Source organism: Acipenser ruthenus, chromosome 7 (assembly GCF_902713425.1).
Source record: "Acipenser ruthenus chromosome 7, fAciRut3.2 maternal haplotype, whole genome shotgun sequence".
Classification (NCBI taxonomy): domain Eukaryota; kingdom Metazoa; phylum Chordata; class Actinopteri; order Acipenseriformes; family Acipenseridae; genus Acipenser; species Acipenser ruthenus.
The window spans coordinates 6,067,583-6,095,439 of NC_081195.1; the positions used below are offsets into that span (position 1 = coordinate 6,067,583).

Genomic DNA, 27,857 nt, shown 5'->3' on the forward strand with positions numbered 1-27,857 from the left:
TTTGAAAAAAGGTACTCTGTTGAAACCCGTCCATCTTCATATATATCTTTTTTGTTTTTATATTAATGACCCACATGTCTCAGAAGCCACTACTGCTTTAGATTAAAGCTGTTCATAGGAAACCTATTGCTTACAGGTCAAAAATCCCTAGCACTCAACTCCCCCAATTACTTCCTGCACAAATTGCATAATTCTATGCTAAAAACAAATAAACAGAATTAATGTATTTATTTATTTTTTCTTCAGTTATTATTACAATGAGTGGTTAGTGTATTAAGATATTCAGCAGGTATATTACCAAGAGAGGTTGAAATAAAGTAATACATTAGTGAAGGGATAAAAGCCTAGATTATCAATGTTGCTACCCATCAGAAATGCCTCATCACTACAACCCACTGAGTAATCATGAGGACTGGGGATCAAAAGACTTCAATTCCAGCTGTCAAGCCAATCGCTTCTTTCCACCTAAACCTAACCCTGTTGGAGAGCAAAGGCTAATGCAGTGCTCCTTGTGGGTCCCCAACCAAGATCAGCAAGGTGGCATGAACAGGATTCAAGCTGCATATGCACAAAAAAGTCACCCTGCACTCCAAGTGACAGTGCTTTTACTGGCAAGCCACTTGAAGACAGAAGAAAGTTTCATAATGACTAAAAAAACAAACCAATCCATCAGAGTCCCATCTCCATTACTAATTTAATTCTGAAGCTCTCCGTTATGACAAATAATTCAGTTAAGTGCAGCCCAATAAAACAATGTAGTATGTGTCCAAGCCTGCGAATCATTACTGATCAGACTGCTGCTCATTCTAATCAACACCTAACCTGGGTTAGTCACGGAACTCTTTGTTTTTGTGCTTACATTATTTATATGTACCTGTGATGGTCATGGCTGGCACAAAGTAAATGAATAAGTCTGTCTAACTGTCTGACACTCATTAAATTCAATTTTAATGTTTAACTGTTCCCTTACCTTTTTATGGCTCTTGCAATCACTTTTTTGGTGTCAAGGTGCTTTGACTATGAGCCATAGACACCTGTAATGTAGGCTTGATCAGCCAAAATGTCTTTACATTAGTAAATGCCAACATCCCTCTAATGCACAGGTGTGCATTGCCAGCAAAACAAAATTAAACTTGTTCCAAAGTTGCAGATAAAATGAGGAGCTACATGCTCTCTGAACTTCAAAATCAGTGAATTTATACTAAAGGACTCAATGATGTAGTATTCTCAGTGTGCTTCATTTGGTGTATGTGCAGCAGGATTGTTTTTATGGTCTAAGTTTAGATAAGTTATTCCAATCTCCTGTATACATATAAGAATATAAAGGGCTTAGTGTAATGGGCTTTCATTCTGATTTGTGTTTCTGACAGTGAAAACTGACTAAGTGAAGGAGGATAACATTTTGAATGGATCTTTTCTTTTGTTTTAGTACTTCTACCTCAATGAATTTTTTTCTGCAGGTGCTGAAAAGACAGAATGATTAAATCACAGTGCAGATTAGTGGGCAAAAAGCATCAAAATGAGACTCCAAGTATTCCCTGTATGGAGTTTTTTTTTTTTTTTTTTTTTTTATCATTGACCCTTGGAAATATAATTAGGATTAATACACAAAGTCTACAGCACAAGCATTTTAAGAGGAAATTCTACTCTGCTTATACCCACGCATTTCTAGGTTATTCTTACCCAATTACAAAAAAAAAGAAAAACACGTCAAATGTCCTTGGAAGGGAAAAAAAAAAAATACAGAAGCACTTACGTGTACGCAAGTGTAGCACTAAAATGCTTTCGAATGTAGGTTTCCAGGACAGGATTGAAGTGCTGGAACTTTCTGTCAGCAATAAGCCCAATTATGAATACCTGTCAAATGACAAGAGGTGTTCATTAAAACCATCACTGATACAGAGCATAATCAGAATTCCACAATTACCATTTATAGCATATTTCTGTGGACTCCAACAAAGGAAATTGTAATGTATTCAACACAGGTTTCAATCTCGTAACAGCAGCTAAAAACCTGATACTCAGTCTCCCTTGATTCAGCTTCAATTACAAGGCAATGCGGTATGAATAAAGATGGCTAGCAACCACCACAGTGCCACACTTAACAAGGAGAGTCTGACGATTTTTGATTTCAACACAAAGACAATTACAGTGTAGCCCTAGAACAAATGAACTCAAATGAACAGCAGTCATGTAGAATCATGGTATCTTATGAAGTATTGTAAAAAAATCTCTCTCTCTCTCTCTCTCTCTCTCTCTCTCTCTCTCTCTCTCTCTCTCTCTCTCTCTCTCTCTCTCTCTCTCTCTCTCTCTCTCTCTCTCTCTCTCTCTCTCTCTCTCTCTCTCTCTCTCTCTCTCTCTCTCTCTCTCTCTCTCTCTCTCTCTCTCTCTCTCACAGCACACAAGGGATTCTATATTTAACATACGATTAGTTAGTTAAATAGTCTAAATAAAATCAAAAGACAGAAAAAAAAGCAAATAAGTTTGTTCTCTTTCTCTTAGTTTTCTCCCACACGTGCTAGGGAAGCTGCTGTGGGTTTGAATACTAGGTTATCCTCTGAATGTAATGATGACCATGTATAATTTACTGGTATGGATGGACGGATTCAAGCTGTGTATCTATTATCCATGCCAGCAGAATCACCTCATATAGGTCATGCGACAAGGCCTGGTGTATTACCCCCAATCACACTGTCGTCAACCCCGATCCAAGCTGCTCAGAATGAAATGTCTTCAATAACATACAAAACTCGGTGCATCACTGTTAGGCTTGCATTAGTAACACAATGGTGTGGCTTTGAAAGTGTGCACTGCAGCCTTTTAAAACTAATTACATTCTAGAAATCGTAGACTAATCCAGAGGTTTAGTGCTGTGTGTGGGTGTTAAAAAGCACTGCTTTTTGAAAAGTATTGATTTTCTGTCGTATATCCAATAACAGTAATTGTTATATCACATAAGATAGCTGGTTAATAATCATGTTATAAGGCATATCTGTATTGCTTCAAATTGGTGATACTTAAATGATCAGAAGGTCACAGAATTTAGCTTATTCATCCAGCCTTCAAGCTGTGTTCAAAAATGGTGGGTGTTTCTTTTTAATTTTTGTTTTTCAAAATCAGAAGATGATTTTGGCAAGATGCCAGGACAACTGGTGGCCTATTTTTAAACAGTTCTGTCGCTATAGCAACCCATACAGATCTTATTTAGATTCCATCAATTTGAATGTGTGGGGTAATTAAAGATTTTATTTATTTTTACATACACATATACATACATACATATATATATATATATATATATATATATATATATAGACACACACACATACATACACTCATTAAGTTCAGGTATGAAAAAAATGAAGATACAATTCAAGGAATTTCCTGAACACTGTATAAATGGCTCAGAGGTTTAAAGTAGAAAGTTCATTATACTTTAATGTCAAGAAGTTTTTATCTGTTTATCTGTCGGAGTCACGTCACATTCTTTGAGAAGACAACCAATTGAGACAACCAAGCGAACAGTCTAAATATATTTAGTTAAAAAATAATATATTAGAAATGCTGAAAGACATCACCTAAGTTGCTAAACCTGCTTATTTCATGGGGTTCATTAATTTCTAAAGGAACAGCATGCTAAACCTAATGTAGACAAATGAAAATCTCAGCACTCTATATATTTAAGAGATCTAATCTGGAAAAAAACACATTGAGATTAATCACTTCATTTAGTCGTAAACTCGTTCCAAAGAATACTACAGGGAGTGCTATTATCTAATCCTTACGGCAGGTGGACATGGAGTTTCACCCATTCTAGATTTCTGCAGTTTGCGAACACATTTTGTGAATAAATAAAGTTTCTTACCAGCGCATCAAACACCAGGGTGTCAAACGTATCGCTATCCGAATTCTCCATCATGATGTTGAAAAGTGCATCCAACGTATCCTGCAGGAACTAAAGTGACATGGCATTGTTTTATGGATTTCATAATAACTAAACTAGGAGATCGATCGATCGATAGATAGATAGACAGACAGACACACACACACACACACTGTATAATACAAAACAATATACATCCAATACAGAATGCGTCTTGAGATTTAACTTTTATGGTTTTATGGAAGTCCCTGCAATAACCTAAACAATATCTACATGCAATGCACATACAAACACATGCATCCTGTGTAACAAACACCATTCATTTCGACATTTTTTAAAAATACTGTAATAACCAATCCATAAGGAAAAAAAAAAGCCTAATTTAATTGTCAAGCAGTTCCATACTGTCACACCAAACAATGCAGTGGACGGCTGCCTTGAGATTCCTGCCGAATGAATAGGTAAGAGTTCATAATACATGAGCTGTCACCTACACATGTCACTCTTCAATCAAGCAAACAGGGCACAGCGGGAGAGTGATAATGTCATATAGTGGAACGCAATCAGCAAGCACAATTCAGATAAAGTAATAAACATGTGTGTTAATTAGAGCTTAGAGAGTCGATTCTTATTGATAACCAGACCCCCTACGGCAGGATGTTGATTCAGCATGATTTAGTGAACAGTGCCTCTGCATGTACAGATTGCCAGGTAGCGCCACCTATTTGGCTCTGGATTGTACATTGCATACTATTACAAAAGCAGTGAGAGCACTGGTTTTGGTGCACACGAGCAATGAGGTTCAATCCCTGCAGTCGGAGCTCATCCTCTGCTAAGTATCACACACACACACACACACAGTTATATTGAACAGACTTGTTTCTGTTCACTGCCAGTTTGATGTTTGATGAATAAATATGTATATACGAGTCGGAGTAGTCTTGTGTTGTGTATAAAGTGGAACTGCTTTGCACAGCTTCCAGACACTGCTATCTTACTTATTGGAAATAAATAAATAAATAAATAAATAAAAACAATAATTGTTGCTTTTGTCTTTGAGTACAGGACTGTTGACACTAAAACAAAACAATCACATTGATTTATGGTGAAACTTATATTTTTTATGTAACTGGCCCTGGGCAGGATCGAACCATCACAAACTACCATTTCAGTTTAGTTCTGTAAAACTTAGCATAGTTAGCAGATACAATCCGGTCTGGTGAGTGCATACATGGTGTGCTTGTTGAACAGTACACCTGGTTCTGAAATATTACCTTCACCACTTCACCACCATCGACCTTCATCAACTGCCTTAGGTTCTGCTGCAGCAAGCTGGTATTGGAACGCCATTTTAGGAGCCCAAGAAGATCAACTGCAAAAGATTAAAAGATGGGAAAAATTCTTTCATTATTCTTTTATTATGAAGAATGAGATTTTGAACGCGGATACAACGGTTTCTGCTGTCTAATGTTATATTGTTACTTATTGCCTATAAACTATTCCAGAACTCGCAGTGTGGTTTTACTGTACTGGACAGCTCATCATTTTCAGGTCCTTGCTTTTTATAGTTGATTCTATTTCACTTTGACCTCTGGCTTATTACACACTCATATCAAAGTCAGATTAAGCAGATATATTTTCTAACTGTGAGCTTTAAGCGCAGAAAATTATAAAGAGAAATCCCTTTTAAATGAGAAACACCAGCTGTTAAATACGCTGATGAATATTCATTCATCTCAACACGTGAGCCGTGGTGGTACATGAAAAAATGTAATCTCCTGTCCCTTTATTACAATATTTACATTCACATCATTATTATATCTGCTATTCAGACATCACTCTCCATCAGCATTAAGGGGCACACCTGTCATGTCTGTGGAGGAGCAATGACCCATGCTTTCCTTTCCATTTTTTGCATAGGTTAAATTACTGCTGCCATCACTCTATGGGGGTTAAAAAAGACAGCATTTGAAGATCCTTATGGTAATTTACTGATACAGATTTGATTCATAAAAGCAATGTCATGTTTCCGGTGTCAAATGAAACTGTGTATTGAAATGAACTTGACCCTTATAATCTCAGGTGCTGGTAGAGATTATTCAGTCCCAGTACATACTGCTCAGAGCAACGTATCAAGGATTACACATGCAACTTTCATTTTACAATCTTAAAAAAATAAAACTACACTATTATGTTATTTTGCAACACAAAATACAAAAGTAAAACAAATAAAAGAAGCCATCTGAAATCAAGTAGTATGCAGTAGCCCTTATTTTTGAGTCAAAGCTGATTTAGTTTACATTGCATGGGTCGTACTGAAAAAAGATTTAATACACACAGGTATACGGCAAAACATTATTACACTATATGTTTTCAGCCATGTTATAGCGTAGTTTTAAAAATGTGTGTACCATGTTTTTGTTTGGAGTGTGTTAAACAAATGTAAGTGGCTGTTAAAACTAGACAAAGCTATGTGACTATAATGATGACTCTGATGCCATTTTACTGTATGTACTTGTAACAGAGCTGTGAAGAATAATTATGAAAGGGCGCCAATTATTTTCTGATCGTTCCAAGTTGCAGAGAATGTGGGATTATGCCATACCAGCTGAGGGCCAACGTTAAATTACAGGTACTTGCATTACATTATGTATCGCAATGTTTTTGTGCTGCCAAAGTCGCAAACTATATACGTTAACTTGACACAGTAATCTGCAAGGATTTCACCATGACACTGCAATGCATCAGTAAGTATGTATCAGGGTTGACCATTGTATATTTGCATTGAATATTAAATGTGACCACTGTTAACATTACCAATACATTTACTTTCTTAAAATAATGGGTTTTCTGCACAGGCATGTAGCCATGCAGGAAAAAAGGGGGAAGGTAAAAGTGATCAAACAAGCACAAAAACAAATGTCTCTGTATACGGTCAGCTTAGTGCATGTTTTAATTTGGACGTCAAGAAAAGCCATCTGCTGGCATCTCATTTTTTTTATGAAATCAGCCGAATCGCATGCAAATGATAATGCCACACCGTCACAATGCTGAAACTAAAATGTAAGTAAAACGCAATTTATTAAGAAAGAAAGTACAACTTGCCAGTAACAACCTCTTACTGACTCGGGAAAACCAGACGGTACATTTTAATGCATAACCACATTTAAGTGTTGTTCCTGTGTTACAGGTATTAAGACACCTCATGTTCTATGCCGGACATGGGAACCTTTGTAGGCTCCTGGGGTCTCTTACTATGATTTGGTAAGTTAAGATGTTCTCGCTCCAGACAGTAAAAGAAATGATGCTTTAAAACCAGTGCATGCCCAATGGAGAGCAGAAAATGAAATGGCAGCCTGTTCAAAACAAAAGCAGCTCTTAATGAGCAGTGCCCTTGGCTAACTTGAACTCCCGGTGCTGCTTCTGACTCAAAGTGATTAACTGCAGCCCTGATAAACAATTACTCTACAACCGGACTTACATTTTTTAAATGAGACCTGGGGAAGTCTAATGTTTTCCGAGATGGATGTATCACATCAGTCTTTATTAAAAGGTACACTTCTATATTAAACGTTGTATGTGGTGATCAGGCTGCTGAGCTTGCGACAATCACTAATCAGCTCACAAATTATATACGCAAAGTACAATATATGTGTGTCAGCTCTTCAATAAAACTTATGTAAAGGGGAAGATAAAACACATAACTGTTAATCTTGTGTGTATTTATAGCTGATAAGAGACATAGTATAGTATGTGTGTTTTGTTATTTTTCTCTGTACATCTTTATTTATTTATTATTATTTGTTTATTTAGCAGACACCTTTATCCAAGCCGACTTACAGAGACTAGGGTGTGTGAACTATGCATCAGCTGCAGAGTCACGTACAACTACGTCTCACCTGAAAGACGGAGCACAAGGAGGTTAAGTGACTTGCTCAGGGTCACACAATGAGTCAGTGGCCGAGGTGGGAATTGAACCGGGGACCTCCTGGTTACAAGCGCTTTTCTTTAACCACTGGACCAGTGGTTTATATAACAGAAGTAGCATACATGTATATTGGCAATCATACACACCGCAAGTGAGCATCTTAACCATTATGCAAGAGAGCCAGGCTATACATGGTTATAGAGCGTCTAACCTCATCTCACCAACAGGGGTCAGAATCTGTAACATCACACAACACTGCATGTTACACATACTGTATACGTAATAAATATTACTAACTTAGATTCCAACTATTGCCTCTTGCACAAATTTGCATTTCCAGTATTTAAAACAATTCATTGGATGGGCCGATGTAAACACATCTGCTATTTTAAATCTGACTAATGTAGGAACTGAACCAACAAGTGTATTCCAGATCCCAAGCCATCTGTGCACATCTGCTATTGCTTCAGAATTGACAATTCTGCTCTAGTTGCATGGATATCTTTCCAACCTCATAATAAAATGAAAGTGGGTCGCTAAAAAAACACCAGTCTTCTTTTTTTTTTTTAATTCGAGTTATGAAATGTGTGTATCGCTTTGAACAAAGAAAGTAGTTCCCACAGCTCTGAAACTTGAGTACAACTATATATGCATTTCTTCTAAACCTCCAATTGTCTGATTAAAGTTTTAAAAAACAAATGGTCTTTAAATTAAAAAAAAAAAAAAATCCTATTTAGAACTGAGATTCTCTTAACAAGAACAGCACAGAGGTCAGGGCTTTATCTAAAAACCTTCAGAAAGAACACGACCTTGAAGGTTTTTTCTCCCCTTCTCAATCTAATAACTGTTTCTCCTTCTGCTCCAACAGATAAAGTGTAGAGTACAAAACAAATCGACACCCCTGTACTTGCACATTCGCCGGGATAAAACACAATGTGAGAGAAAGCAATTAAAAAGAATTACCATTCTGTGTGAGCTTTGTCGAGCAGACCAAGGTAGATATCTGAAAGGAGTCCCTGCTAATTGTGCAGCTTCCAAGGTTCTGCATGCTTTTCCCAGTGGATGCATAACCTTTCTCCTCCAGCTCAAGTTTAGTGGCTGGTAGATTCAGATAGATAGAGGAGTCCTCCAACTTCTTTGTTTCTGCCTGTTTAAAAAAAAAAAAAAAAAAAAAAAAAAAATTCTAGCAGGCTAATAATATGCATTACAAATGCAAAAACAACATATTGGGTCTTGCATTTAGTATCAAGGCCATCCTTTGCAGTCCCAAATGTATCAAGTCAATTATGGTTAAAGAGTTTATTAAATAAATGAAAGATAAATGAATTGGCTACATTAAGAACTAGAATATTCAAAATCTTGTGGTACTAATTTGTTACAAAAAATTATACTGTATATACGTTTATTATATAGGTCAACCACCCATTAAGACCCACACTGTGGGTCTCTTGTTTGACCCTGAAAAGTGTGAAAAAAACAACAGAGAAGTCTGACACAAACTGTGCTGCAATGGTAACAAGTTATGGGCCTTAACAGAAAAATGCAGAGAAGCTGACTGTATTACAAGGCTTTGAACACAGCTTACCTTATAAACAATAAGGTCATGTTCCCCGTCCCTCAATGTCGTCCCATCATACCTCATCAGCTTCACAAATGCCAGTGCAAATATCTTCTCGGATTTGTCTTTGGCTAACAAAAAAAAAAGGAACGATAAAGTAAACAAAGAGGAAAGACTATTAAAAATGCGAAACATGCAACATCACTGGGCACTAAGTCAATGTGAAAGCCTTGCAAAGGAGGCCAATAAAAGGCCACAGCTGGCAGTTACTTCAGGCTCGATATTCCAGTTTTTACTGCAAGTTCCAAGCACTAAATATAAATAGTAGCAGGGTGGAAGTTATTTTCTGTAATGTTCCAAGGACAAATACTGCTGCTGTTTTATATAAAAGTTAGGGCTGTATTCAGAAACATTTACCATCAGTATTTAAAAAACAAAACAAAAACAAAAAAAACATTTGTTAAAAAGCTTCAAATAATAACTCAGGTGGTACATTTAAGAGCTCCTGCATACATCTTAAGATGTTTCTTGTTATTTGCTTCTTGCTGTGACACTGCAACATTTTTGTAAAATGAAAAACAAATTGCTAAACTCCTCACAGTGGCAAATGCTGTGTGAACATGGCCATTAGTCTTCAATTTGAAAAAAGGTGGTAAAACCGAAAGGTTTTGTGTAAATTGTTTGGCCATTTCCTTCTGTTTGGAAGTGTGGGAAAACACTCGCATCACAACAAGATGGTGGCCGATGGACAAAATGATTTTTAAAAATACCACTAAAAGTTATTGGGAAGCCAATGCCTTAATGTTGTGTTTCATTAAACTACTCTGTATAGCCTCGGTCTGCCTCACACCAGGCTTTCCATGGTGTTGCCTGGCCTCAATATGTCAGGTTTTATAAAAGATCTTTTTTATAAAGTACCTTGTGGTTTCCTTTTTCCCCCATTTTGAAGACAATCCTATAGCAGCTGTATACAGTATCTTTTTATGAAACAGCCATCAGAAGCCATTATTGTAAATACAAATCGTCATTGTGCTTGGAGACACAAGACACGATGACTGTCAAAAAAAGCCATTGCTACAGGTCAATTAGAGGACAAAAGTTTGCATTAAAACTGTCACCACTCTAATAACATTATGAAATATGATATAACATATAGAATGGGAAGAAGTGACGGCACATCACAGTAGGTCTATTAAATAAAACAAGCAACAGGCCAGAATCCAGTGGGTATGAAAAATAAATAAAGCAAGCTGAATGGGAGGGCATTAGCAAACAGCAGAATTGGAATGGCCTGCATGCGCTGTGTATTCCACCGCTACCTCATCCAGCATGAGTTTCCATTTTAATTGATTGTTTTGCATATGGATGTTGTGTCTCCTTTCTTTGGCTGTTTCTCAGAGCCATGTGGCTGGCAGATGGTGTGTGGAGTCTGTCAGGATAGGGTTCCCTGCACAGTGTATAAAACAAAATGTACCAACTACCACCGGCAATAGGACTAATTCCCACTATAAAAATCATTAATTTTATCTCCAATATTTTTTTCAAGGCTGCACACACCATAGATCTCCTACGCTGAGAAAATTAAACTATGAAGAAATGTCACTTTCAACACCGAGAGGTTGAAATTCTTCAGAGCGAAGCACATGAAAATGGGAATAGAATAACGTACTCAATAGAAAAGCAGGTCTTCCTTTCTGTATAGTTTCTTAATTACCACTCCAGCCTGACCCTGCATTAAAGAAAATACTGAACTCCGTCAATATGACCCCATGAGATTTACAGTTCTAATTTATACTCACAATCCTGGGATGATCTGTGGCGGAAAGTAAAGCGCAAGTGACTGCGGTTCACGTCTTCAATAGGAATTGCCACCTGAACAATAAAATAAATGGGTTATTGATTGCTATTGCTTAACAATTACAAAAACCACAAAGCATCTGTACTGAACACCAGACAGAATACTAGCAGTAACTCTGAACATTGCAGTTGAAGATCGGGAGATCCTGACAGGTGAGCAGAGCATTTACAGTCCCATTAAAATGGCAGTCCGGCAGAAATACTACATTGAATAACTTTTTACTTTACAATTTCTAGAAAAGAAAAAAAGATGTTCATGTGAATAATACTAGCCCATTACAAGGCTATTTAAAAAATGGGATTCACACATAAGAGTACCGTTTTCCTTTGAATTTAAGACTCCCTCAAATTTAAGACGGAGCCAAAATTCATCACGCTCAATTTGAGGAAAAAATAAAACATCAAATAAATATTAATTTACAAAGCTACAACCACAATTACGCTGTTGTATTGTACAAAACTGACATGAAACAGTGTTGTTGCAGATTAACTACTGAGCTTGTTTATTGTGCTGCGCACTGTATAACACTTAAGATGGCGTCTCCGTCGTACACACACCACCTCTCACTTACGGCATCAAACATTCTGGCAACAGAAAGCTTGACACAACACTCCACGGCATCAGGCAACATGTAACCCAGCAACTACAACAGCACTGAACATTGTCGGAAAATACGGGGGACTGATCAGCATTTACAATCTGTCCAAGCTGGTACTGTTTGTGAGAAATGCCGAAATTCTAAATGCTTCTCTTGGAATTCCTCAGGAAGCTTGGTTTGTCTTTTCTCAGCAGAGTCACGTTGCTTGCTTGTGCATTCGGGCAGTGACGTCTTTGTTTGTCTTTTCTGGGCAGTCAGTCACGTTGCTGTTTGTGTACTCGGGTAGTCACGTCTTTTGTTGGCGATTTTAATACACGTATCACTATACTGTACTCGAATTTAAGACACAGGCTATTTTTGAGAAGCACAAAATGGGGACCAAAGAAGAAGAAAAAAGAAGACAAAGCTGGCTAGAGCCATTTTCCCCTCTCATTCCTCTAGTGCTGACAAAAAATTACTTGAGAAATAACCCATGACAGGTTGTGCGGTAAGACAATTCTTACCACACGCCCTGGGTGCGTTGTGAGGCACGAGGCCGCTTATAAAAAAAATTATACAAACTAGCATTAAGGAAAAAATTTGAAATGTATTATGTATCCTTCCACTGAAAAAAAAAAAAATAGTCCCTGAATACATATATATTTGTACTTTACTATTTGCCATAAACATTACATTGAACATTCCCATTTATAGTAACATTTGAGAGTTAAAATGGCATTTGGGAATTGAAAGCAGACTGATCTCCCACATCTGAGGGAGGATTCAAGGAACAGCCAAACACTGCACTGGCACTTGACATCAAGGGAGGAGCTTCTGAGTGTTGTTTTTGTGTGTGTGTGTGTGTGTGTGTGTAGGAAATTATCCAACTCAGGTTTTGCAGTCTTCAAGGAGAAGCGGACCAATAATTTCAGAGGCTGTTGGTAACTGGCATAATTTCCCTAGATTGTAAACCAACATTAGATGATATGTGGACTAAATGACTTCCGTGTCAGTTTGCGCAGTGCCGCAGTCCTTCCCATCCGCAGCGCGCACAACAGAATTGTACGCCGAACCCAACCTTGTTTAAAATCCCAACAGTTGTGTTAGAAGAGAGCAGGAGAGATTTTAATTTTGTTTTAAATATGTTTCTGAAATCAGAGGGTAGTGGTGAGATGTATCTGTTGTGTCTAATTTAAACATTGCATCCTCACTAGTCAGTTTTATAAGTCGATATTTAGTTTTATAAGTAGATGCCACTGCTGCATTTTATTACATGCTGAGTGAGACTTGTGTGCTGATTTCTCAGATGGCTTTTGAATAAAGTGTTACTGCTACTGCTTTGTTCTCGGACTAAATACCACAGCATATTTGCCATTTTTTCTGTAATTCTTAGGTGACAGAGATGAAAAGAAAACATTGTTTGTTGGGGGATTTAAATGCTGTTTCAGTTGTATGTTGACATTTTTACCAACAGAAACACTGTTTAGATAACTGTTACTGTTAAGGTGTTGTAATATTAATAGATCAGGTAAGTTGATCTATGATGTCATAGCCGTGCGGTAAGACAATTCTTACCACACAGACATGTGATCTTGTTAAGCCAATCACAGCACTTAATTTATCCAAGCCATTTTATAAACAAAATTAAATAACATTTTAAAAAGCATTTCAAATATTTAAGCTTTCATCTTTAGGCCCCTGTATCTTTCATTAATTCAGGACTTTCTCTACAGCCAGTTCTAATTATTAATGAAGCACTGAAGTTTTTCAAAATGATTGTTCTGCTTTAGTTTTTCATTTGTGTGCCTATCACAGATAACAGAGAAAACCAAGGGAGCTTGCCTCAGTGGCTACAGAGCATGGAGGACTTCATTTATACACCATCCCAACCCCACTCAGAATTAGATCGGTTTGTTGGCAAGTCCAGTAGCTAACATTAGCGATCTAGGCCATGTACAGGCTACCCTTACCGTTTGTAAAAGCATGTATAAAATAAAGGCAAACCATGCCATCTATAACGCAGTTAATACATTGCTCAATACAAGTGAAGCATTTTAGGGTGTACGCAGAAGTGATTTCTAAACTTAATTTATAATGTGTACGTGAAATTAAACAATTACAAGTTGTAAAGCTGAAGATTTTTTTTATATGTATTGTTTTTAATATGTATACAATGGCCATTTCCAGGTAGCATTACATGTTGCCCATTACAACTAAAATATGAAGTCTACATCTAAAAATGTTCATGAGAGAACAGCTGCTGAAAAAACATTAGCAGATTTACAAAAATATATATAAAAGGCACAGGGGATGCTTAATTAATTAACACTGCCACACACACGCATTTCCTGTAGTGCTTTATTTTACGAAAAGACTCACCTTTACAGTTTCAAACCATCGAGGCTGCTTCACTTGATAGTAGATCACAGATTTGTACTCCGAGACGCCTTCATCGCCAGCTCCAGGGAAAATCACATTCTTCACATAGAAAAAAATACACATGTATAATTCACATTAGGACAAATGACTTCAGTATAATATTAAAACACCATTGCTGTCTTCAATGCAAATCATGCATTTTGATGCAAGACAAATCAGACTGGGTAAAAAATAAAACACAGTAGTTCACCACCTATTTTAGATTGTTAAATAGTTATCGAAATCAGGGAAGTAATCGCATGCATTGCAATTTAAGCAATTCCAAGTTTTCCTATGAGCTTCAAATGTCAAACCAGGGAACACACAAGCTCAGTTGTATCTGCAACTGTTGCCTGTTAACACAATTCTCGTTCTCCGTCCTTACGATTTCAACAAAATGACAGTATTGTGGCCACTTGGGCTGTCAGTTAAGCCTCCAAATAGCAATCGATTAATTGGGCACACAAAATCATTGCAGTTAAGTAAAAGCTTGTGAATGCAAGGGGTAAATTACGCCTTGGTAGTGAATGGAGAAAACAAAAAACACAACATTCACAACAAGCTTAAAGCAAGTTTAACATACTACAGGAGTGTTACTAAAATAATTATTCCAAACAGATTACAGTACTTTGGAATGTAATCTATATAAAGCTAGACACGAGTTTATGAAAACTATTTATTTTTATTCAGTGACAGCTGCAGCATCAAGCATTGCATCTTGTTAATACTGTACCACCTCACCTTCACTATCTGTGAAACACACAATGCGGAAATCTCTGCCTAAACCATAATAACAATAATATTAACAACAACACCACCACCACAAATAAATGGATTTACTTACCACAACATGCATATCCGCTATAGGTCAAGCTCATCATTACTCCAAAATTGCATTTAACATCACTGATGTGTGGTTTTTTTGTTTTTTTTAAACTTTATACTACGAATACTCCTTGTCTGGTGAAAACTTTTTATATGAATGCTCAAGACTCTTTGCAGATCTTTCCTAGATAACTAAAACCATCTGCAGTGTTGAAAGGATTAATTTGCAAGCAGTGAACCAAAGACATCAACATGTGTTCCGCCAGTTACACAACTGCGGTCTTCTTTTTATAAACAGTGTTAACCGTATAAGGTTCTGATACAGCATTAACAAGCATATATTAAATACCTAATGCAAACAAACAACACAAGCTCTCGACTACATTAATCACTTCTGTTTTATTAAAGAACAGGGACTTTGACCTTGCTTGTCTATACCTCCAGTCGCTTGCCATCTTCATCATACACAGACATGGTCACCTCCACATTCTTCTGCGTCGTCTTGCTCCCTTTCTCAAAGTCTCCTTGGACCAGTGTCACATAGATGTCATTCCGAACATCACCTAACAGACAATTACATTGAGGTGGGGGGGGGGGGGGGGATTATAATGATTACAAATGCTTAGAAAGTTTAATCTTGTGTGTTTTAAGGAAAAAAAAAAAGCTTTTATTCTGCCAACTACAATGATAGTGGGTAAGACTATAGAAGGCGAGTAATTTAAAGTTGGATCAAAATGGACAACATGAACCAAGTCTGCTACCTGATTAAATCACAGACACAAAACTATAGAACACTTAAAATTGAAAAGGGTCTGGAGGATGCTGCAGCTTTAATATTTGATGCTTGGAATCTGGTGTATGCACACAATTAAACTCACTGACCTTTCATAGGTCAGAGAACACTCTCAGAATTACTCAGCTCTAGTAAGCAAAATATTACAACCATGACACTTCAGGTCAACAGCCTTATGAAAAACCAAGAGAATGGCCAAGGCAGTTACACATGTGTATCTGTATATATAAACCCATCTACAGAAGATGGAGTACTTGAAATGATTCAAACACTGGGCTCAAGACTCACTAAGCACGATCCTTTTATTGATATCTGTGTTTTGTTTTGTTTGTTAAACCTTTAATACCTCACTTAAAACAACTGGAAACCTACCAGGCATTATAATCTCTGGGAATCCCATTTTCCGTGGGACCGCTGTGGATCGATCTACAAGGTGAGGAAAATCTTTGCGGATTTGATGAATGTCTCCAGGAAGCAGTTTCAGTGTCACCCACAGACCTGAAATACAAACAAGAAGTTGCAATCATCCGAACAATTACATTACCTGATTGGGTAGTCCACTGTAGCTGACCACTGATAACATATAATGTGGTTAAATCTGTTTGTTGTGTTGCTTAGTAATCCAAATTGTAGTAGCACAACGTGCGATTGTGTAGAAATGGGTTTTTGCAAGAACTGCATAACTAAGGATCAAAGGTGGGGAACCACTGACCTAGAGTATGTTAATTAACATCAGAATGTGAATTCTAGACCTAGCACAGCTCAAAGCCATCATACATAAGGAGATAGGGTTAGAAGGCTAGATGGCACAGTGGCTTTATGCATTACTTCACCTCTAGAGACTCACACTCAGTTCAGTAAAATTATTTTGGTTGGCTAAACAGTGGGTAACAGTCCACAGATACAGCACAGTTTGTCATAACTTAGGGGCTCCTATAATTATCCAATTGTATGTGAAACAGTGATAGTCAATGATAAATGCAAGCTATCAGTAATGTGGAATAGTGGGTCACCATGACCTGCATCCGCAGTGTGACACTGGAACATAGGCAGAGCCGTCTCCACTATATCCCCAGCGTGTGATAAGAGGTACATTCAACCAGCAGTCCCAACAGAATGCCCACCTTGCCCCTTGTGATTGACTTCTTTGGCGGCGATCACTTTGTTGATGACAGTCTGAAGGAAGTCGCTCTCCCCTGCCACCCTGGGTGAAAAACGGGATGATATGTTCAGCTGCTTGTGTCGAATGGCGTCATCCAATGCTAGCCTGGAGTATGCACGTGACGACCAACACCACAGGAAGAAAGAAAGAGGGGGGCACACAAAACCAGACGGTCACAGCAACGAGGGGACACCAAACAGTGATGCAAATATTGTGACACACAGTTATTAGCCAACAGAGAGAGAGAGAGACAAGAGACAGGAGACAAGATGGGTAACAAGAGAGACACACAGGAAGATCATTATTTAGGAAACTGCTCTAGAAGAAAAAAAGCTAAACTTGCATTATTGTCCACCCCCACCCTTACACAAGTACACATGCAAGCTTCACTTGTTAACCCACCTGTGCAGTTTGAGCGAGACACGCTCCGTTACATGCATAAAGTCACAAAGGCAGTTTCCTCCCAGTGTGGTTGAAGAACAGTGCATTAAGAATATTAAATTCTGCCCCATTGCCACATCAAGCAAACAAGGTACTTTGAAGCTGCAAGCAGTAACTGGAACTTCAGCAGCAACTACAGACATGACGCTGTGTGCTTTGTGTGGGATTTAACACACAAGTGAAGTCCACAATGAATGCAAACAAGCAACAGGCACAAAAGCATTGTTAAAAAAAAAGAAACAGGGCACTGAGGAAACGTATGGTGTTTCACAATACAAACTAAGGGATTAAAATAGATGATGGGTTGAACTGCTCACAGAAAATGAATGTAAACAAGTTTGTATGTGCATCCTTTGAGAAAAAATAAATAAAAGTACAGCTATCGAAACTGTCCGTTTCATTTAACATGGGCTAAAGAAACCAGTCTGCATTTTTTTGTTTTCGATTTTCAGTTTTTAATGTAAATAAAGCGCAGTAGAGAAGATGGAAAATAATTTCCAAGGAATATATTTTTTATAGCTCTCGTAAAAATGCAGGGATTGATTTTAGTATATTGTCCTTTGGGATTTGAGTACATTGAACTCTATATTATAGCAACAATAATTTCTATTACAGATTTTTGACAAGCAGCATCGAAACGTACAATGGACAGTGTGCAGAATTCATAGAACTTGTCCGCTGGCAACATAACATCTTACATCTGTAAGTCGCCTTGGATAAAGGCGTCTGCTAAATAAAAACAAATCTATAAATCAGTACAGACATGAGGGGCCTCTCCTACTTCATATCTATTTAATAGAGCATTTCTATCTCAAGACAAATTAGCATGCCACAGTGACTTCTTACGATTAGAACTGCTCATTTCCTGGCAAAAGAATTTTGCTGATCGCGTAAATTTGAAGAAACATCAATGCCAATTGCAGTAATTTGTAAGCATGTTGACATACTCCCCAGTAGAAATTAGCATATACAACTGTATAAGCAAAATGGGACTAATATATACTTTATATATATTTTTAATCTGATAACCACTTCTACCACTTACTTAAGTCAGATTCGACAATGATTTTAGGCACATTGTATTCGTTTAAATTGGCACCTAACTTGATCACTTAAAATGCATCTGACCCGAAGGGGACAAATGAACACACAATTTTTTTTTTTCTCCAAAATCTTGTCTTTTTGGAGAAGCCAGAAAATGAATACACATTCAAGCAGCATTCTTGCAACGGGTCTTGTGTTTAAACTCTGTTGCATCTACAACTGGGTTCTTCCTGTTTGCAGAATGTAATGTTTATGCGGTCTGCTGGGTGAAACTACATCATTCCTCATTCTACGTATCACTTAGCAGTACTTACGGTTGGAAAGGAATGAAGTGCTGTTTGTCTTCATCATCCACTTTGCCAGTTATGATGTCAGAGACATCCATGACTAAAATACAAAAAGTTCAAGTCAATACAACGTGTCTGTTTACATCCAATACACAGTGTATTCCAATTCACATTTTAAACCAATGCTTGAAACCACTGGAACCCTAGTTGTGCTTGTGCAATACCGGATTTCTCTGTACACAGTAGCGGCCGCACCCCCGGGCCCCAAAAATGAAGGTTGTTGGGCCCCTCTAGACTGCCCGAACACACACTTAGAAAAATACACCGCCACACACGCGCTTGAATACTGTTGCCATCAAATGCTTAACTCTATAACCAGCACGGGCCGATCAAAATCGGCCCAAATGTTGCTTTTAGAATGTAAGGGCCGACCTAATCTGCCCAACTGCGCACACTGTCTTTACCACTGTTCTATATATAGTACTGTAGCGTGCTACGGCAGGATGGGGTCAGGGTTGGTAGGTGACAAAATCAAGCAAGGGAGTCGGTGTCGTACTAAATAGTGCCTCCGTGTAGGATAGTGTCTTTTTGCTAACGGTGCATGCGCAGAGCGGAAGATCAGGGGAGGCAGTATTGTGCAGTGTTTCTCAGGAAAATTAATAGATCTGTGCTGCTTTTGCATTTTTTTTTTTCAACTCTCTCCTCAGGTCGAGAGTTACCCACACGTTACATTAGGGTTTCTGGTTTTCAGCGTTTCCGTCCAACTTTTCGCCTCTCCTTTACGAATTAATTTCATAATTAATACAGTTTTCAGTTTTAATTCAGAAACCAAAACTCATTAAACAGTGCTCAGAGTCATTTTAAAAGGAAAGTAGTTAAACTTGACGAAAACAGAGGCAGTATTGGTTACAACACATGTTCTTTTGTACAGCGGTATAGGCGCTATTCTTCAGAGCGGGAGGTCCCGGGTTCGAGTCCCACCTCCGCCTGTGTGAAACCCCTGCTTAGCAACATAACTATAATTTATATTGTCATTAGTAGTATTATTGTTGTTCGATAGCAGCACTTTATTATTAATATTTTTATTTCACTAAAGTTAAAAGTATGTTTGTACATTTTTGGTTAATATCTCGCATTTAATTTTTTGCTTGCCAATCATATTTAATATCAAATCTTATTTTTAATTAAACAGAGCCTTCTGATATAATATTGCCATTAATTAAATTCTTCCTCCTACTCTCATGTTCATGAAAATGTGTGCATTGCAGGGTGTCTGACATCAAGTCAAAGAAAGTTTGAATACCTGAGCCCTGCAGGGGACCTATTTTTTAATTTGTCTCGGAAGAGGGGTAGGAGTCTAAAGTCTATCTCAAATGTGAGGAAAACCAATTTATTTTCAATGTTCTTGTATTTTTCATTAATAACCCCCTTAACGGTATTCTTAAGAAATCTGCTGGATTCTTCGTACCTCAATAGTGGACATTTTATGTACCGAGTCTTTACAGTTTTTGAAAGACTATCAACTTTTATTTTAGCGTTATTATAGTCTTTAAAGTCTACTTTATGCACATCAGCATTGCACTGTACAGTAATTCAGGACTTCTGCTTCGTCTGCTTCGATATACGATCATGACACCAGTAAATTATAAGACAACTATTTTAACAATGGGCCCCTAGAGTAAGACTTGCCCCCCCTGACATTAAAAGCTAGCTCCGCCCCTGCCTGTACATAAATACAAAGCACTTTGTTAAAACCTTTGTCTGCCTCTATGTCGTTAATTTTAGTATTATGTCCTTTGGATAAGACATAAAACTATTGTAAGTTCACCCCCTCGTCTCTGTAAGTCGCTTTGGATAAAAGCATCTGCTAAATGACCTGATAATAATAATAATAATAATAATAATAATAATAATAATAATAATAATATATTATTATTAATAATAATAATAATAATAATAATAATAATAATAATAATAATAATATATTATTATTATTATTATTATTAATACTAATACACAAGTTACATAACATAAATTACCTAATATATTAATAAAACAAATCCTTCCTTCTTGACACAAATACTTTGTGTTGCTTTGATCAATACCCTTTTTATGTGTCTGTCAAAGTAAAATATATGCAGCCTAGAAAAATAGCAAGATCAGCCAAACTGTTCACAGCACTGGAGCAAACAAACTATAATAATGCAACAATATTATCATGACAGCATTTAAAAGAGAACTTCTCATATGTATGTTTATACATCTGGCAAGACAACCTCTTATGATTATCAGATTCTTTTTCATGTCATGACCCGTCTCATCCTCCCAGTGGAAACAGAGTTAAACAATCTCAGTGTTACTGTGACCAAGTCCGGCATTGTATTTACCAGCAGTGCCAGGAGAAGCTTGCCACTCTCATTCAGGGGATGTCTGATTGGGTCTGTGTTTCACAAGGTATTAATCGATACCAGCGATCTCATCTTCATTGCTCAATTTCTGGCAGAATAAACATGTACATTCTAAATATCTCTGTCTGTTAAATTATACTACTTAGTTAGTTAGTTAGTTAGTTAGTTAGATAGTTAATCAGTCATTTAACAGATGATTTTATCCAAACCGACTTACAGAGACTAGGGATTGAACTATGCATCAACAACAGCTGCTACAGAGTCACTTACAATAGGATCTCGGTCACATGGATGGATCTGGTGTGCTTCAGGCAAGCCAAGTTGATTTATATGCAGCTTGACAGTGGCATGAAACCTATTGTCTGTAGCCTATTAAATCAGCTAACAATTGAACTGTTAAGAATGGAAATTACCTGCAACTCCAAACGGCCTCCTTAACCCAAAGGTAAGTTTTCTGGTGTTATTGTCCCTTAGCTCCATGCGCCCGACTCTTACAATCTGACACACAAAACTTATTTTCTCTCTTTTAAGGTCCTTGCTTCCAAGATCCTGCAAAAAATAATGATACACAGTCAAAACTACAGGAGACATGCCCTGGTACTGTAATTGCAATCAAGTTTTTTTTTACAGAAAATTTAGGAGGATGCTAAGGGAATAGCAAACAATCTAAAGTAATTGACTGTCTCAGGTCTGTATGAGATATAAAAAGGCATTCCTATATAATGCATTTGCCACTTGAAGTCCAATTTAATGGGTAACCTTACACAGCACCTTGGAATAAATGTGTGTGCTTGCAGGTTCTTAAGAGGCATATGCTGACCATGAGAATATCTGCTACGGGATGAATGATTGGCAATTCCGATCAGACTCTTGCTGGTGACCTGACTTTTTGTACCGATTTGCTGCAATTTGCTCAAGCAATGTTTAAAATTCAAGCACAACACTAACCGCCTGTTCACTTTTTTAAGATAGCCACAAGGGACCATTCCACACTTGTTAACAATCATGTAGCTTGTCTCTCATATAGGTCTCTTAACAGCCATTAGTGTGCAATGACCTTTAGTAAAATCCCCCCCAGGGTTTAAATTAGGCAAATAATGTCCAAACCTTAGCAGCACTGCTACACACACAGCTGAATTACACTCATTTTACCTTCTCCAGCTGCAAGCCAGTAAGCATATGAATAATAGCAACAAAAAAATAAAACAGATACTTACTGTGAAAACAGCCCGAAGGTTGTTGAGTCGATCTATATCTTTTGGCAATCCTGAACTTGACCATCGTACAAGGTAGTTTTCACTAAATACAAAAACAGGGATTGTCATTATAGTCATATATATTGGGAAGTTGGCTATTTTGAGCATATATATATATATATAATATATATATATATATATATATATATATATATATATATATATATATATATATATATATATATATATATATATATAGTAGACGAGGCAACCATGAGGAAGGGTGTGTACAGGCCCAACTATTGCTACTTCTTTGGCTAGCAGGAATGATGCATTAATGATCGTATGGATGTTTGACAACAACAATAACAATAATAATAATAATAATAATAATAATAATAATAATAATAATAATAATAATAATAATAATAATCACAACAAGTCTACACACCTGATGAATTTGGATTCCACGGGATCATATAGGGACATGAGAACCTCGGCATCTTCTCCTATTTTGCACACTACATTCTTCAAGGTGACGAAAAGGGCAAAAGATGGAGTGGATGCAAACTTGGCTTGTCTGTTTAAATCAATATTTTGTTTCTGAGACTGGGGATTAAAAAGAACAGAAGTCATAAATATGTAGATGCACAAACACACGAGATTGTTTTTATATATATATTTCTATATATACACACAGACACTTTTCAGTTTGCATTGGTGCTATGACAAAAACAAAACACCACACCAATTGGTCTTTACAGTATTTTACATATATGCATACATATTACTTACACATATATAAATATCTATACACACACACACACACACACACACACACACACACACACAGAGGAGAGTAGGTGGGGATAGCACGAAGGTCAAATTGTCACATGATTTAAACAAAATAAAAAATCCTGGCACTTCGGATTCTTCAGACAAGCTATAATCAAAAACATTATTACATTTGACAATTGTCTTTATACAATACACACTGATTATAGGGTTATTCAAAAGTTCCAAGATGCTGATGGAAAAGTTTTAGAAAGTGCTACATTGCCACCACATCTTAAGACATAAGGGCAGAAAAGTCTGACGAGTTCAAAGTCATGCCATTTTTCAAATTAGGAGGGCTTTAAATAACCCTGTACTGTATAACTATAATGCACACACATAAAAAGCATATTGGATAATAATACTATAAAATGTAACCAAGAGGACTGCCCGCTGTCAATTGTTAGCTGATTTAGCAGGCTACTGACAATAGGTTTCATGCCTCCGTCGTGTTTCAGATAAATCAACTTGGCTTGCCTAAAGCACAATGGATTCCTCCATAGCCTCCATCCATAAAACTAGTGAAACATCTTACAGTGCCCAAGGACCCACCTGACTATCCATCACACGCTGAAGAACCACTGTACCTAATCCACCTACCAACAATACATCTTGTGTAGCTAAAGAATAAAAACAACACCAGGCTTTGTAGGACTTGAGATCCTATGAGAAAATAAAGAATATTTCTAAAATAAAAATACTCCATCAAAGCCAAACATATCCTGTACATCAATCTATTCCATTACAGAGCAAATTATGGATTGTATGAATGTGGAGTGTTCAAAGTAGAACTGCAGTGGTCATGATTTTAAATTGCATTGATCTTCTCGCTTAAATTAACCAATACAATGTCATCTGATGAAATGAAAGAGCGTGAAATGTGCACGTTACATATATACACACATTTAATTTGCCAGTAAATGCAGGTAACTCATTTTGTGCAGTCTATGGTGTGGTGTTGTCCTGGCATAATCCAGACGGCCTAGTTGACACCCTATTGGACAAACTTGGAAATGGTCTTTTCCATCTTATCAAATAAGCGTACTGTACAAACAAGTCCATGTCTTTACCTGCTCCTCCTGGATTCTCTCCTCTATCTGTTTGGACGCTGTTTCATGAGCAAGGAACAGGCTGATGGTACTCGTCTGCTCAGGGTCCAAAATGTTCCCATCTTCATCTCTTACAACCAGATCCAAATCAAGATATCTGTTCAAAGACAGAGTCACTGAGCCACAGCCGTAACACACACATCTACAATTTGGCATGTGCAACCCCGGGCCAAAAAACAGTAATAGCAGGATTTATTGATGAGCATGATTGTCATTTTCTCTGCCTCCCTTGTTGTGCAGTGGAACAATTTTTCTGATACATTTTAAATCACTTTAAAATATCTCTGAAGGTACAACAATAAAGACCATTCCACTGTTCCAAGCTTGCTCGCACCTACTAAGAAGCTGCACTATACATGTGCTCTACACCGACTGAAACAGCTGAAGACGTCAAGATTTCCTGTGAAAGAAGGACAGTACAGAAGCTACTTAAGGTATGTGATTGATTACAAACCTTTAAATTACCACATTTTAACAACTCTGAGAAGCATACTGTACATTCATTTACTTATTCATCACTTTCAAGGTGGAAAATGGAATATAATCTTTACATTTTACACTCAGGCTCAGTTTATAGCACTTTTCAGGTTTTAATCCATTGCAAGTCATAATAGTTTGAAACCCACTTCTAGCCAATGGACATTGAAGGTCTTATTGAAATGGAATCCACTAAACTCATTACAGAGTTCCCAGTGGACGGGGGTCCCTGTCATAGAGGCCAGCAGAGACGCTGAGATGGAGATTGTGGCTGACACTGAAGGGTGTGCTCTTTGGGAGTGAGCATGAAGGTGCAGCTGCAGGAGTGGGAAAGAAGGAGGCCTAATTTACTGGTACCAGAGGTGCACCTGACCTCAAGCTCTCCATTCCATACCATCATCCTGAACCTAAAAAAGCACTTAAAAAAGCACAGCAAAAGCCATTCAAACGGGGATAGAAAGGATAGAGACTAGGGCCAACTCAATGTTCCATTTCATAATGGATTTAAAGGCATGCTGTTACTTTAAATGACATGCGTGAGGATGGAGTGGACCCCGAGGCAAATATCAGCGTGCTAAATTCATTATGAATCTACCGCTTTATACACCTTTCCAGTACTTTACTGTTTGATACAAGTCAAAATGAAACAGCAGTTTTGACTATCACTTTTTGGATGTCTTACTGAACAGATCAAAAAGAGGAAAAAGTATTTTTAGAAATATCATGCAGCATGACAATAGGATTTCTTTGAAATTCATTAAAACGTTCAGAGAATTAAAAGAGACATCTTCTTAAATGAGCAGGACAGCAATACTTACTTGTTCCCGTAATCTATTTTAGAAGTGACTTTCTGTTTCAGCTCTTGAAGCTCATCTTGTGGAAGGGTTCCAGAGAGAATTTGCGATCTCCATTCTATTAAGTCATATATCAAGTCCCTGACTGTGTTGAACATTTCACGCTTGTCTCCCTATTTAAAAAAATAAATAAATAAAACACGACTACTATCACAGCATTAAACTCATATACACAGGAAATCATTGACGAGCAGGAAATCATTGTTCTACTAATTAAACTTCAGTTCAAGTTTTTTTACATGAACAAAAAAAAAAATTGACGGATCCTTACAGCTAACACCACTGTTTAATTTTTTTGCAACTGAAAAACAAGTTTTAAAAATGTTAGAATTCTTAATTTAAGGCAGAGACACATTCATTTCGCCATCCCACTTAGAAAATGTATACACGGGGGCTCCCAAATGGCGCATCCAGTAAAGGCGCTCCATGTGGAGTGCAGGTTGTGCCCTATAGTCTGGACGTTGCGAGTTCGAGTCCAGGCTATTCTTTTGCCGACCGAGGACGGGAGATTCCAGGAGGCGGTGCTCAATTGGCCAAGCGCCGCCCGGGGGGAGGGAGGGCTAGGTCGGCCAGGGTGTCCTCGGCTCACCGCGCACCAGCGACCCCTGTAGTCTGGCTGGGCGCCGGCGGGCTTGCCTGTAAGCTGCCCGAGAGCTGCGTTGTCCTCCGACGCTGTAGTTCTTGGGTGGCTGCATGGTGAGTCTGCAGTGTGAAAAAAAGCGGTCGGCTGACGGCACACGCTTCAGAGGACAGTGTGTGTTCGTCTTCGCCCTCCCGAGTCAGCGCAGGGGTGGTAGCAGTGAGCTGAGCATAATAAAATAATTGGCGATTCCAAATTGGGAGCAAATAATAAAAATAATTGGCAATGACTAAATTTATAAAAAAAGAAAATAAAATGTATACACAAAAATCAATTACAGAGGAAAGAGAAATAAGACCCAATTTTTTGCTGGCATAGTTAGCGTAGTAACTAATAATCTAAACATCAAGTTGATTGGAAGGGGAAAGGATGCAGAAAGGACTAATGAGCCTAAACATTATCATTACTTACGACATATAATTCCCGCCATATTGAGGCCCATTCCCGCAGTATAGTGGTAACTTCTTGCACCAGCGGAAGCTCATTTGGAATAACAGTTTCTTTCTGCCTGTAATATGGAATTCCATAAGAATTACACACACAAATGAACATTAGATTTGATTTATTAACAGATGTTTAATCTTAGCATACAGCAATCCTTTAGATAACATGTTCGGTCATATAGTTTCACCAAAAATGAAAGGCCAATTCAGACAGTATTAATATTTTCATTGTTAGGTTGAAATGCATCCACCTGTCGGATTAAACAATTGCAATTAATTGGTTAAGAATGGCCTAGTAATTTCAGTCAGGTGTCATACAGCAGGACTGGACAGCACAAACACTTCAGGCAATTTATTATAACCGCAATTGTGTATTATATGTAATTAGGGTGAACTTGTAACAGTTAAAGTAACCCAGGGAATTGTCAACAGTACTTTCCATGTTAAATAGCTTGCATTTAAAGAGAAAAAATTTATTTAAAATTTATTTATTTATTGATAGTTTTTTTTCTAATTTATGGAGACACATGCACAACTTATCTAAATGTGATTGAAAAAGGATGAATACAGTTACAGAATTGAAAAGTATCCTGTATTTCAAAGGCATAAAAGCCTTTGATAATCTATTTTAATAAATGTAAGAAACAATAGTTTCAATATTTAGCAGCAGGCTGTGCTGTATCTATTATTATTTCTTACTGTATGTATTTCGGAAACTCACCCATTTCCTTCAACCGTTGCATCTTTGAGGTGTATGTAACATGCAGGAAATATACCCTGTGACACAAAAAGCAGTAGAAATTAAACTCGGATCAGGACAGCAGTAAACTAAACCAGAGAACTGAAGGTCAATGGGCGTCCTCTGATCCCACCTCCAAACCAATCGCCTCATTAAACACAGGAGCTCGACGGTGGATGTCGGCTAGCTGAGCTCCCCAAGCGACCAACCAGTCGGGGTCACTGGAGTGCTAGGAATGATGTAACGCCCCCAGCCAAGATCAACTTAACACAGCTAGGTCACGAACTTGCACTCCCTTGACTGTATATCAGCCTTACCAGGTGAGCCACTTGGGGACCCAGACGAGAACAACGAGAAAGTTATAAATAAGGATTACAAAAAAA

At 37.6% G+C, this 27,857-nt stretch overlaps 1 protein-coding gene across 3 annotated transcripts in view; it reads right to left on the bottom strand.

Annotated features, from left to right (window-relative positions):
- The window catches only part of LOC117415126 (dedicator of cytokinesis protein 1), a 212,040-nt gene that overhangs the window by 168,660 nt on the left and 15,523 nt on the right, over positions 1-27,857 (bottom strand). For 2 of the 3 annotated variants that reach the window (XM_059026209.1, XM_059026208.1), the window contains exons 4-21: positions 27,457-27,512; positions 26,704-26,800; positions 25,617-25,765; positions 24,283-24,418; positions 22,830-22,987; positions 22,400-22,481; positions 21,596-21,731; positions 18,802-18,874; positions 16,965-17,107; positions 16,213-16,338; positions 15,486-15,610; positions 14,184-14,282; positions 11,169-11,241; positions 9,397-9,500; positions 8,775-8,958; positions 5,158-5,255; positions 3,866-3,955; positions 1,757-1,857 (exon numbers count right to left, since the gene is read on the bottom strand). In XM_059026209.1, the coding sequence (XP_058882192.1) occupies positions 1,757-1,857; positions 3,866-3,955; positions 5,158-5,255; positions 8,775-8,958; positions 9,397-9,500; positions 11,169-11,241; positions 14,184-14,282; positions 15,486-15,610; positions 16,213-16,338; positions 16,965-17,107; positions 18,802-18,874; positions 21,596-21,731; positions 22,400-22,481; positions 22,830-22,987; positions 24,283-24,418; positions 25,617-25,765; positions 26,704-26,800; positions 27,457-27,512 (2,030 nt within the window). The remainder of the gene's footprint in view (positions 1-1,756; positions 1,858-3,865; positions 3,956-5,157; positions 5,256-8,774; positions 8,959-9,396; positions 9,501-11,168; positions 11,242-14,183; positions 14,283-15,485; positions 15,611-16,212; positions 16,339-16,964; positions 17,108-18,801; positions 18,875-21,595; positions 21,732-22,399; positions 22,482-22,829; positions 22,988-24,282; positions 24,419-25,616; positions 25,766-26,703; positions 26,801-27,456; positions 27,513-27,857) is intronic. The other variant, XM_034025106.3, reaches the window with a different exon arrangement.